Below are 12,551 nucleotides of genomic sequence, written 5' to 3'. Positions count from 1 at the left end.
TTTCCGAGCATAACTAATGTTTGGCATTTCCACTGAGCACTGCAAGATCATGGTCACAAAGCCTGCATCTCAGTTAAGGAGCACTGTTCTACCAACGTAGCACCAAAATGTGGGCCAGGACTGCTGTCAGGGCTTCCACGGCTCCCTTCTCCTCAATCAGCTTCTCGGTTGACTGCTTGAAGTGACTAATCATGGAGGGAGGCACAGAGTCAAAGTCCTATAACCCTAACACTTCGGTGAAATTACACTGACTAGATTCCTAAAGAGATTTTAGTTAGATTTGAAAGAGAGGTGGGTGGTATCAAGGCATGAATTGGTGAAATGGCTCTAGTTGGATGGTATGACATGTACTTATGTGTCTGGTTCTCCTTACAGTGGTGAAATTTCAGCAGAGATCTGTGTTTCCAGTACAATTTGGTGGCCCAATGATCAAACATTGGTGGAATTCCAATCTTACTTTCCAAATTTACGCAAAGAAAATCCCACAGAAAAAGGTACTTCAAGTGATTATGACTTTTGCCTTACCATTTAGTCACATCAGGGATTTGGAGCATACTTAAAATTATGTTCGTATCTTGAAATTTTTCCAGGCTCAAACTTATGAACTATAGTCTATTATAATTTTTTTAAATTTTTTTTAATAAATGGTACAAAGCACAATGCCATAAACATTAACAGTTAAAATTTCACCAAACACCTGGAGTAACAGGCAAATTTGGCCTTGAAGTACAGAATGAAGCAGAGCAAAAGCTAATAGAGTTCTGCCAAGAGAACTCACTGGTCATAGCAAACACCCTCTTCCAACAACACAAGAGAAAGACTCTACACACGGACATCACCAGATGGTCGACACTGAAATCAGATTGATTATATTCTTTGCAGCCAAAGATGGAGAAGCTCTGTACAGTCAGGAAAAAAAAAAGACCGGGAGCTGACTGTGGCTCAGATCATGAACTCCTTATTGCCAAATTCAGACTGAAATTGAAGAAAGTAGGGAAAACCACTAGACCATTCAGGTATGACCTAAATCATGTCCCTTATGACTATACAGTGGAATTGAGAAATAGATTTAAGGGACTAGATCTGATAGAATGCCTGATGAACTATGGACGGAGGTTCATGGCATTGTACAGGAGATACGATTAAAGACCATCCCCATGGAAAAGAAATTTAAAAAAGCAAAATGGCTGTCTGAGGAAGCATTACAAATAGCTGTGAAAAGAAGGGAAGTGAAAAGCAAAGGAGAAAAGGAAAGATATACCCATTTAAATGCAGAATTCCAAAGAATAGCAAGGAGAGATAAGAAAGCCTTCCTCAGTGATCAATGCAAGGAAATAGAGGAAGACAATAGAATGGGAAAAACTGGAGATCTCTTCAAGAAAATTGAGATACCAAGGGAACATTTCATGCAAAGATGGGCTCGATAAAGGACAGAAATGATATGGTCCTAACAGAAGCAGAAGATATTAAGAAGAGGTGGCAAGAATACACAGAAGAACTGTACAAAAACAATCTTCACAACCCAGATAATCACAATGGTGTGATCACTCACCTAGAGCCAGACATCCTGGAATGTGAAGTCAAGTGGGCCTTAGGAAGCATCACTACAAACAAAGCTGGTGGAGGTGATGGAATTCCAGTTGAGCTATTTCAAATCCTAAAAGATGATGCTGTGAAAGTGTTGCGCTCAATATGCCAGCAAATTTGGAAAACTCAGCAGTGGCCACAGGACTGGAAAAGGTCAGTTTTCATTCCAGTCCCAAAGAAAGGCAGTGCCAAAGAATGCTCCAGCTATCGCACAATTGCACTCATTTCACACGCTAGTAAAGTAATGCTTAAAATTCTCCAGGCCAGGCTTCAGCAATAGGTGAACCATGAACTTCCAGGTGTTCAAGCTGGTTTTAGAAAAGGCAGAGGAACAAGAGATCACATTGCCAACATCCACTGGGTCATGGAAAAAGCAAGAGAGTTCCAGAAAAACATCTCTTTCTGCTTTATTGATTATGCCAAAACCTTTGACTGTGTGGATCACAACAAACTGTGGAAAATTCTGAAAGAGATGGGAATAACAGATCACCTGACCTGCCTCTTGAGAAACCTGTATGCAGGTCAGGAAGCAACAGTTAGAACTGGACATGGAACAACAGACTGGTTCCCAATAGGAAAAGGAGTACGTCAAGGCTGTATATTGTCACCCCGCTTATTTAACTTATATGCAGAGTATATCAGGAGAAATGCTGGACTGGAGGAAGCACAAGCTGGAATCAAGATTGGCGGGAGAAATATTAATAACCTCAGCTATGCAGATGACCCCACCCTTATGGCAGAAGGTGAAGAAGAACTAAAGAGTCTCTTGATGAAAGTGCAAGAGGAGAGTGAAAAAGTTGGCTTAAAGCTCAACATTCAGTAAACTAAGATCATGGCAACCGGTCCCATCACTTCATGGCAAGTAGATGGGGAAACAATGTAAACAGCGGCTGACTTTATTTTTCTGGGCTCCAAAATCACTGCCGATGGTGATTGCAGCCGTGAAATTAAAAGACGCTTACTCCTTGGAAGGAAAGTTATGACCAACCTAGACAGCATATTAAAAAGCAGAGACATTACTTTGTCAATAAAGGTCTGTATAGTCAAGGCTATGATTTTACCAGTGGTCATGTATGGATGTGAGAGTTAAACTATAAAGAAAGCTGAGTGCTGAAGAATGATGCTTTTGAACTGTAGTGTTGGAGAAGACTCTTGAGAATCCCTTGGTCTGCAAGGAGATCCAACCAGTCCATCCTAAAGGAGATCAGTCCTAGGTGTTCATTGGAAGGACTGATGTTGAAGCTGAAACTCCAAAACTTTGGCCACCTGATGGTAAGAGCTGACTCATTTGAAAAGACTCTAATGCTGGGAAAGATTGAGGGCAGGAGGAAAAGGGGATGACAGAGGATGAGATGGTTGGATGGCATCATCGACTCAATGGACATGGGTTTGGGTGGACTCTGGGAGTTGGTGATGGACAGGGAGGCCTGGCGTGCTGCGGTTCATGGGGTCGCAAAGAATCGGACCCGACTGAGTGACTGAACTGAACTGATTGACTTCATAAAGCATCGATTCCTTCATAAGTCATCATATGTTGTCATTTTTAGTTCCTGTGGCTCCTCTTTAATTTAACCTAAACTTTTTCTTTCCTTCTTTTCTCAGCCAGAAGTCATTGGTTCTGCATCGCTTCCTTTACGAACTGTCATTCAGTCTGAGCTGCTTTCTTTCAGTGACCAGCTTTCAGTACAACAGGAGAATGGTCAGACTCCTCTTGGCCCCATCAAGGTAGGTAGATACACATTCAGGTAGTCAAGCATTTATGGAGCATGTGTTACTGGCTGGGCCTGAGAATGTAGCAGTGAACGAGAAGATCAGCATCTTTTGCAGCTTATGTTAAAATAGGATAACACAAGTTCTGTGAAGGAGCTAAAGGGTGTGCTATGTGATACCCTGGAGGAGGGCATGGCAACACACTCCATTATTCTTGCCTGGAGAATCTCATGGACAGAGGAGCCTGGCGGGCCACAATCCATGGGGTTGCAAAGAGTTGAACACAACTGAAGCAACTTAACACGCATACACATATGATAGTAAGTACCTGGGAGGAAATAAGAGATGGAACAATGTCTCCAAGGAGGTGACATTTAGGTGATAATTGAAGAGTGAGAGGAAGAGACCACCAAGTAAAAAGCATGAGGAACATCATTCCAGAGAAAAGAGTGGCACATGGAAAGACCCTAAAGTGAGAATGGGCTTGCCTTCATCAGGGGACAGAATGTTGCCACAGGACAGTGATCCAAATGGGAGATTGGCTAGACAAGCAGGGGTCATATTGTTCAGAGCTTTGAAGTAAGAGGAAAGGTCTGAATGTTATCCTAAGAGCCAAGAAGAACATTGAAACAAACATGAAAGTAATACCTGATTTACATTTTAGAGGATGGCCCTGTGGAGAATGTTGTAGGGTACCGGAGGGAACATAGTGAATCGATTGCATCCAGAGGAAGAGTGATCGATGGTTAGGATTAGAGTAGTGGCAGTGAACGAGGAGAGAAGTGACTGAGTTTGTGCCTGGATGCCGAACGTAATTCATCAGAGCGAGAGTTCTTTCCTGTTATTCAGAAACATCAGTTTCTTAGGTGGACAAAATTTTTTTTTTTAGAGCTTACCCTAATCATTTCTTTAATTGAAGTATAATTGATGTGCAATATAAGTTATGGGTGTACAGTATAGTGATACATGCTTTTTAAAGGTTATATTCCATTTATAGTTATTATAAAATATTGACTGTATTCCCTGAACTGCACAATATATCCTTGTTGCTTATTTTACATTGTACATAATAGTTTGTGCCTCTTAATCTGCTGCCTCAGTTTTGTTCTTGCCCCATCTCTCTCCCCACCACTAATTTGTTCTCTGCATCTGTGAGTCTGGTATTTTTTGTTCACAAGTTTGTTGGGTTTTTAGAGTCCACATATAAGTGATACAGTATTTGTCTTTCTCTGTCTGACTTATTTCCCTTAGCATAATACCCTCCAAGACCACCCATGTTTTTGCAAATGGCAAGATTTTTATTCTTTTTTATGATTCAGTAGTATTTCATTGTATATACAACATCTTCATTATTCACGCATCTGTGTTGGATACTTAGGTTTCATCCATATCTTGGTAATTGTTAATAATGCTTGTATCATTGGGGTGGGTGTATTTTTTCAAATTAGTGTTTTTGTTTCTTTCATCTATGTATCCAGAAGTGAAATTGCTGGATCATATGATAGTTCTATTTTTAGTTTTTTGAGACACCTCCATACAGTTTTCCACATTGGCTACACCAATTTACATTCCCATTAGGTGGAAGAATTTGAACGTGTGGCTTCAGTGTATCTTTGTCCTATTGTCCTGGTGGACTTTTGAAATCATCACAGCCATGCTTAAAACATTTCCATGACTCCTTATCACCCAGAGGATAAAAGGGCCTATCATATGACTCCAGCAGACGACTGCAGCTATCTCTCTTGCCGCTTCCCTACCAATAGCCATGTCAAACTATGTAAAGAATTGCCAAAGTGTTCATGCTGGCTTATACATTCATGCTTTTGTTCTTGATTTTCGTGCTTCTTCTCCTTGGAAGCCCTCTCTGCCCTCTTTCTGGCCTTCTTAGTAATAAATACTGTTTAAAAACTTGTTTCACTTAGCATTGAAAAAAATGAATATCACATCATTCTTCCCCTACCAAAGTCTTATTTTTTTTGCTTTCCTAGTCCATTCTGGCTTTTCACTTTCACACACTGGAGAAGGAAATGGCAACCCACTCCAGTGTTCTTGCCTGGAGAATCCCAGGGACGGGGGAGCCTGGTGGGCTGCCGTCTATGGGGTCACACAGAGTCGGGCATGACTGAAGTGACTTAGCAGCAGCAGCAGCAGCAGTCCATTCTGGACTGTAAGGTTTGTAATCAGAAAGGAGTAATAAATAGAATTGACAGGCTAGAAATTGTTTCTATCCTGGCTTTGTTGAGAGAAGTACTGTTCTAGATAGATTGCTGTCTATATTCAGTAGAGCAAAAGAATTTTGCTGTGGATTTCAAATAAAAGGTACAAGTCCCCGTTATCTCTAGAAATTCAATCTCATAAAATAATGACCATTTTCATTCTTCATCATTTATCCCACATCCTTTTTTTAACATCTTTAAACTTTGAAAAATAACTTCAAACTTAGAGAAAAATTCCAAAAAATAGTACAGCGAACTCATATACCCTTATCACATGAACTCAGCAATTATTCTTCATATTTGCTTTATAATTATCCACCTCTTCTCTCTCTCTCTCTTTTTGTCTCCTTCCCCACTCTCTGTCTCTGTACACATACACAATTTCTTTCTGAACTATTTGAGACTATGTTACAGACATTAAACCTTTCTCCCTGAATTCTGTGTTGTTTTTCCTGGTAACAATTAGGAAAATTGGTATTCTTGGGCTTCCCTGGTGGCTCAGCTGGTGAAGAATCCTCCCATAGTGCTGGAGACCTGGGTTCGATCCCTGGGTTGGGAAGATCCCCTGAAGAAGGGAATGGCTACCCACCCCAGTATTCTGGCCTAGAGAATTCCAGGGACTGTATAGTCCATGGGGTTACAAGGAGTCAGACACAACTGAGTGACCTTCACTTCACTTCCTAATAACAAAGGCAGCATCATACATAATACTGTACAGTAATAAACATCAGTTTAACAACAATACTATATTCTATCTATAGGTCATACTCAGATTTCACCAGCTCTACCAGTACTTCCCTTTGTAGCATTTTTTCCTAGTCCAGGATCATCTGTTACATTTATTTATTTATAATGAATTAAATTTTGCTTATTACCTTTCAGTTCAGTTCAGTTCAGTTCAGTCGCTCAGTCGTGTCCGACTCTCCGCGACCCCATGAATCACAGCACGCCAGGCCTCCCTGTCCATCACCAACTCCCGGAGTTCACTCAAACTCATGTCCACAGAGTCGGCGATGCCATCCAGCCATCTCATTCTCCGTCGTCCCCTTCTCCTCCCGCCCCCAACCTTTCCCAGCATCAGAGTCTTTTCCAGTGAGTCAACTCGTCGCATGAGGTGGCCAAAGTATTGCAGTTTCAGCTTTAGCATCAGTCCCTCCAATGAACATCCAGGATTGATCTCCTTTAGAATGGACTGGTTGGATCTCCTTGCAGTATAAGGGACTCTCAAGAGTCTTCTCCAACACCACAGTTCAAAAGCATCGATTCTTCGGCAATCAGCCTTCTTCACAGTCCAACTCTCACATCCATACATGACCACGGGAAAAACCATTGCCTTGACTAGACGGACCTTGGTTGGCAAAGTAATGTCTCTGCTTTTTAATATGCTATCAAGGTTGGTCATAAGTTTCCTTCCAAGGAGCAAGCGTCTTTTAATTTCATGGCTGCAATCAGCATCTGCAGTGATTTTGGAGCCCAAAAAAACAAAGTCTGACACTGTTTCCACTGTTTTTCCATCTATTTCCCATGAAGTGATGGGACCAGATGCCATGATCTTTGTTTTCTGAATGCTGAGCTTCAAGCCAACCTTTTCACTCTCCTCTTTCACTTTCATCAAGAGGCTTTTGAGTTCCTCTTCACTTTCTGCCATAAGGGTAGTGTTATCTGCGTATCTGAGGTTATTGATATTTCTCCCAGCAATCTTGATTCCAGCTTGTGCTTCTTCCAGCCCAGCGTTCCTCATGATGTACTCTGCATATAAGTTAAATAAGCAAGGTGACAATATACAACCTTGACGTACACCTTTTCCTATTTGGAACCAGTCTGTTGTTCCATGTCCAGTTCTAACTGTTGCTTCCTGACCTGCATACAGGTTTCTCAAGAGGCAGGTCAGGTGGTCTGGGATTCCCATCTCTTTCAGAATGTTCCACAGTTTATTGTGATCAACACAGTCAAAGGCTTTGACATAGTCAATGAAGCAGAAATAGATGTTTTTCTGAAACTCTCTTGCTTTCTCCATGATCCAGCGGATGTTGGCAATTTGATCTCTGGTGCCTCTGCCTTTTCTAAAACCTGCTTGAACATCTGGGAGTTCACGGTTTACATACTGCTGAAGCCTGGCTTGGAGAATTTTGAGCATGACTTTACTAGCGTGTGAGATGAGTGCAATTGTGCAGTAGTTTGAGCATTCTTTGGCATTGCCTTTCTTTGGGATTGGAATGAAGACTGACCTCTTCCAGTCCTGTGGCCACTGCCAAGTTTTCCAAATCTCCTGGCATATTGAGTGCATTCATATGATATGTAAGAGAGCTTGCATGTCTTACATGATACGTAAGATAATAGGGTAGCTGATTCTGAAGAAGGAAAGAACCTTTAAACAATTAATTAACCTCATTTTACATAATGGTCTTATTTGCATAGCGAATAGGTAGGGTTTGATTACAGGCCATTAACAGTCATTAATAAGTGAAACTGTGTTAGAAATACTACTTGGGTTTGTATTTCAGACTCAAGAACCAAACGTCTGTTGTATTTAAATGCTGTATCTCTCTAATCTCCTTTAGTTTGAAACAGTTGTGCTGCCCTTCTTTGTCTTTTAGTACTTTACTGTTTTTGAAAGTAAGGCCATCTCATTTTTCTTGTTATGGCTTGTTAGATACACCCAGCATTTAAAAGTGGACATTTCATTTCCAAACACATGGGCTTTTAAGTTCGTTAATAATTTCTCATTTTGATATTAATTTCTCACTTAAATGCTTTCTTCTCTGCAGTCACCCTCTGTATAGTTTTGGGTTTTTTTTTTCCAGTAATAAAGATACTTTATTACTTTTGATGAGACTTTTGATGCCGAAATCAAAGATCTCTCTTGGTAAATGTCACATTACACTTGAAAATATGTGGGTTATTTTCAGATATCTTTTGATAATGATTTCTAATATAATTACACAGTGATAAGAGAACAGACTGTTTGATTTCAATACCTTTAGACTGTGAAATTTTTGCACCTTGTTTTATGTCCCTGAATATGTTCCAGTGTCTCCTAATTTATAGTCTATGGGAACATGAATAGAATTTGTATCCTACAGTTGTGTGAAAATTGTATAAATCTTAATTATGTTAAAAAAAAAGTAAAGCCAGTTACTTTGTACAGTGTCCTCCATTTGGGGTTTATCTGAATTACTTATTACAATAATTGAAAGGATATGATTTTATATGATTTTCTAACTTCACCATTAACTCCACCACTCCCTGTGTGTTTATTAATTGGCATTCTAAACAGAAGAGTTGTCCCTTCTCCCATGGATTCTGACATTATTCAACAGCTTATAACCCACTACTATTATTATTCATTTTGAAACTCAAATTGTCCTATATTTGTCCAGTGGGAGCCCCTTCAACTGAATCCTGTCCTTTCAGTATGTCTCCATTCTTTTCTGAGCACTTCCCTTATTTTCTGGCACAAGATGATGTTGTAGGCTCATCTTGTGTTACTGATGAATTGTCTGCTTAGCTTTTCTTAATCCTGGTAAGTTAAGGCAGTCTATTAGTGTTCCTACTGTTGTGATATTTGAGTATGAATTAATTTATATCCTAACAGTGTGATGCTGCTTTTAGCTCCAAAATTCTGATTCCAATTCTAGAAGATATCCCTATTAACTTTCTTCCTTTTATGTTTTCTAGGTAACTGTGGAGCTTGTTTTAGATAACAAGGATTTCACTGGTGTCAATACAGAGTTGAGTAGCAACACCCAACACACCCCACTTAGTGCTCTTACAAATCCAGATAAGACATTGCCAGAAACTGTTCAAGATGTTACTTGTACCAAAAATCCACAAACCCTAAATCAAATTCATGAAGAAACTGTAAAGAAAATGCAGAATTTGATGCTCCCCACCCCAAAGTCACCTAGCCCTTTTATACCAAATTCTTCAACCTTCATGGCGGCGCCAGCCTCTTATGATTTGGTAAATGAGATGAATGGGTCAATAGAAGAGAGTGCTTTGCTATTGCATGTGCTGTTGATGGTCCCAGATGGAAAAGATTTCGTTACTGGAGAATCTGAGCAACAACCATCAAGCAATGTTTATCTAAATTGCAAACTCTTCAGCACAGAAGAAGTCACCAGATCTATCATTGCATGGGGCACAACAAAACCAGTCTTTAACTTTTCTCAGGTAACTTTGTACATGTCTTAATGTTCCATATGCATTAAGGATGAAGATGGGAGTTGGGGAGGGAAGGTAAGTATGTTTCCCAGATCATAATTACATTGTAAAGGAAATAGAGAATGTTCAGACTGGGGGGACTTTAATAATTATCTGGTGTGCAGATCCAGTCCCACTATTGGATGGGAGGAAGAAAAGACGTTGTCAACATTTTGAAACATTTTGTGTCTGTCTTTCTTTCTATTCTGTTTATATGGTTTCCTGCTATTTCTTTTGCCTGAATTCTGAGCTCTATTTCTTTCTGTTTCCTCTAGGACTTTAATCAGTTAAACTTTTTTCTTTTCTGTTTCCAGTCTGTCATTCTTTATTTTATTTATTTTTCCTTAGACTCATTTATTTCTCCACTGATTTAAATACTCATCTTACTTGATTTCTCAATAGGATTTGATGCTATTGCTTAAATTGTTTCCTCCCTTGATTTTTGTGATTCTCTCCTCTTATTTCCTTCTGACTCAGCAGCTGTTCTTTTTCAGTCATTGAGCTAGTGGGAAAACTCGGAGAAGGATTGTGACCCCAAATCTTCTCCCTCTCTCCTACTTTTAGTTATTAGTATCCCTGTTCATTACTTTATGCTTAGCATTCTCCAGACCAACCCTCTTTTCCCTGTGGTCGCCTCATCTACTCCCATAGCTTCATTTGTGTGATGATGACTTCCAAATCCACACTTCTTTGTAGGCCAGGCATTTCCCTCTTGTTCTAGATCTCTGTGTCCAACTGCCTTCCAGTGGTCACCACCTAGCTCTCTCAAGAGCCCTTTCCTCTTGGCACCTAACACGTCCCCTGGCAAACTGCAGGTATTCAATTAAGTTATGCAAATGTAATTCAGATGTATTCAAATCTGAATTTATTATTCCTTCCAAATCTGTTCCTCTTCCTGCTGTCTGCCCTAATTCATATTATAATTCACTTAGAAACCCAAGCAGAACCTAGAAGTTGACCTCAAGTCTTTCTTACGTAATGACTTACCAAATCCAGTGGATGCTACAAACTTAATTATCTCTGGAATAAATTATCTTTTCTCTACTCCATTGCCACTGCTGTCATTCAGGCCCTCATTCCTGTTCCAGATAGCTCTCCAACTGTCCTGTTTGTCTCTCCCTGTCCATTCTTTCTTCTGTGTACCAACAGTAATGATCTTTCTAAAACACTAACCTGAATATTTTACTCCCCTGCTTAAAACATTTCAGTGATTCCACATAGCCTTCAGGCTAGAATTCGGATCCTAATTTGGACTAGAAGACCCCGCCTGAACTTCTCCAGTGTCCTCTTCTCTGCACACTGGATCGTCCAGCTGTGCTCAACTGCTTGCAGTTTTCTAGATATCCTCTTTTCCCACCTGTGCCCCAGAAGCCCTACCTAGATGAGCTTTGTCATCAGGGAATTCATGCTGTTTTGTATTTGGCCTTTATGTGTTTGTCTCTAAACAAGGCTATGGCTTTAGACTGAGGATACAGAGTGGGTTTTATTTTGATGTCTTCAGCTCCTAGCACTGTGCATAAGCTTTTAGTAAATGCTTGTTGAATAAAAGTATAAGTTAATACTTTGTCTCAGATGTGGGGTTTTGTTTTGTTTTTTGGTTGTCCCTCTCCCCAGGTGATTCCTGTCTCTCTGTCTTCCAAATGTCTGGAAAGGCTTAAGAACAATGTGATGATAATTGAAACTTGGAACAAGGTGCGGAGCCCAGGACAGGACAAGCTTCTCGGGCTGGTGAAACTCCCCCTCCATCAGTTTTACATGTCATTCAAGTAAATAGGACCTTTTGAAGTATTCTATTTTTACATTTTTAACTTTGTATGATCTTGAATAGGAGTATTTGCAGTTTGCAAACATATCCAGCCCAATAATTCCTTGGAGGACTTTTCTCAATTTCACTGCATCTGGTGCTGTTTCTCCCAGGTTATAGCAGTCATACAGATACTGCTTTCCATGTTTCAGGCCCTATGCTAAGAACCTTACATTCATCAAGTCCTTTAATCCTCACAACAATCCTCTGAGGCAGGTAAATTTTATTTCAAAAAAAATGAGGTTTACAAATGAGGTAACAGAGGCACAGGGAAGTTAAATATTAGTTTGTAATATGTATTAAAGTAGTAGAACCAGAATTAGAACCCAGAGAATCTGGCTCTCTAGTCCACTCCCCTCACCAGGTGCCAAAGTTTATCACCTCACAGAACTGATGGTTTATCTCTGTCACAAACATTAGTTAGTATTGTTCACAGCAATCATTTGCAAGATTTCTATACTGAGCATTGTCTTTTAGACCTTCAGATTTGATTGTTGTACCTCATTTATCACTACTCAAACTTAGATGGGATATTGATTTATCTGAAAATCATTTCCATCCTCAGTACAAACTGTTCAGTTTTTGTTTTAAGGTACTGATTTTTAATTATTCTAGAACTGACCTCTTTCCTAACAACCTTCTCATGGTTCTGTGTTTTAAATGCTGCACCTTATACTTTGCAAAGAGCACTATTGTGGGCAGTGTCTCACATGAGCCTTTCTATAACCCCAGGAAGTATTATCATTTTCCCCATTTTACAAATGAGGAAGCTTATCATTTAACTTGGAGATGTCAGCCTCTCTGGCTTTCTTTTTAACATCTGTAAAATGAGGGTGATGACAGATATCCTACCTCCCTCTTGGAGCAATTGTGAGGATCCAGTGAGAAAATAAAGGAATAAGCCTCCAGTGAAGTTCAGTACTTACATGATAGTAACATTGGGAAGCCTCGACAGGCTAAGGAGTTCTGCTGGAATCATGGATGTTGTTGTCAGCTGTGGGCATTTGGCTTTTTCCCCTTTTTTGTTGTGA

The 12,551-nt window shown here is 39.9% G+C and overlaps 1 protein-coding gene across 5 annotated transcripts in view; it reads left to right on the top strand.

Annotated features, from left to right (window-relative positions):
• C2CD3 (C2 domain containing 3 centriole elongation regulator) overlaps window positions 1-12,551 on the top strand; it is a 127,104-nt gene that overhangs the window by 45,673 nt on the left and 68,880 nt on the right. For all 5 annotated transcript variants that reach the window (XR_016039002.1, XM_088843184.1, XM_055423655.2 and 2 more), the window contains 4 exons: window positions 376-494; window positions 3,190-3,312; window positions 9,192-9,686; window positions 11,331-11,482. Coding sequence is in view for 4 of the 5 variants with exons in the window: in XM_088843184.1 (XP_088699310.1) it covers window positions 376-494; window positions 3,190-3,312; window positions 9,192-9,686; window positions 11,331-11,482 (889 nt within the window). In the remaining variant the exon portion in view is untranslated. The remainder of the gene's footprint in view (window positions 1-375; window positions 495-3,189; window positions 3,313-9,191; window positions 9,687-11,330; window positions 11,483-12,551) is intronic.

Source organism: Moschus berezovskii, chromosome 14 (genome assembly GCF_049115385.1).
Source record: "Moschus berezovskii isolate FMDL1 chromosome 14, NW_MosBer_1.0, whole genome shotgun sequence".
Taxonomy (NCBI): Eukaryota; Metazoa; Chordata; class Mammalia; order Artiodactyla; family Moschidae; genus Moschus; species Moschus berezovskii.
This window is presented reverse-complemented; position numbering and strand designations above follow the sequence as displayed.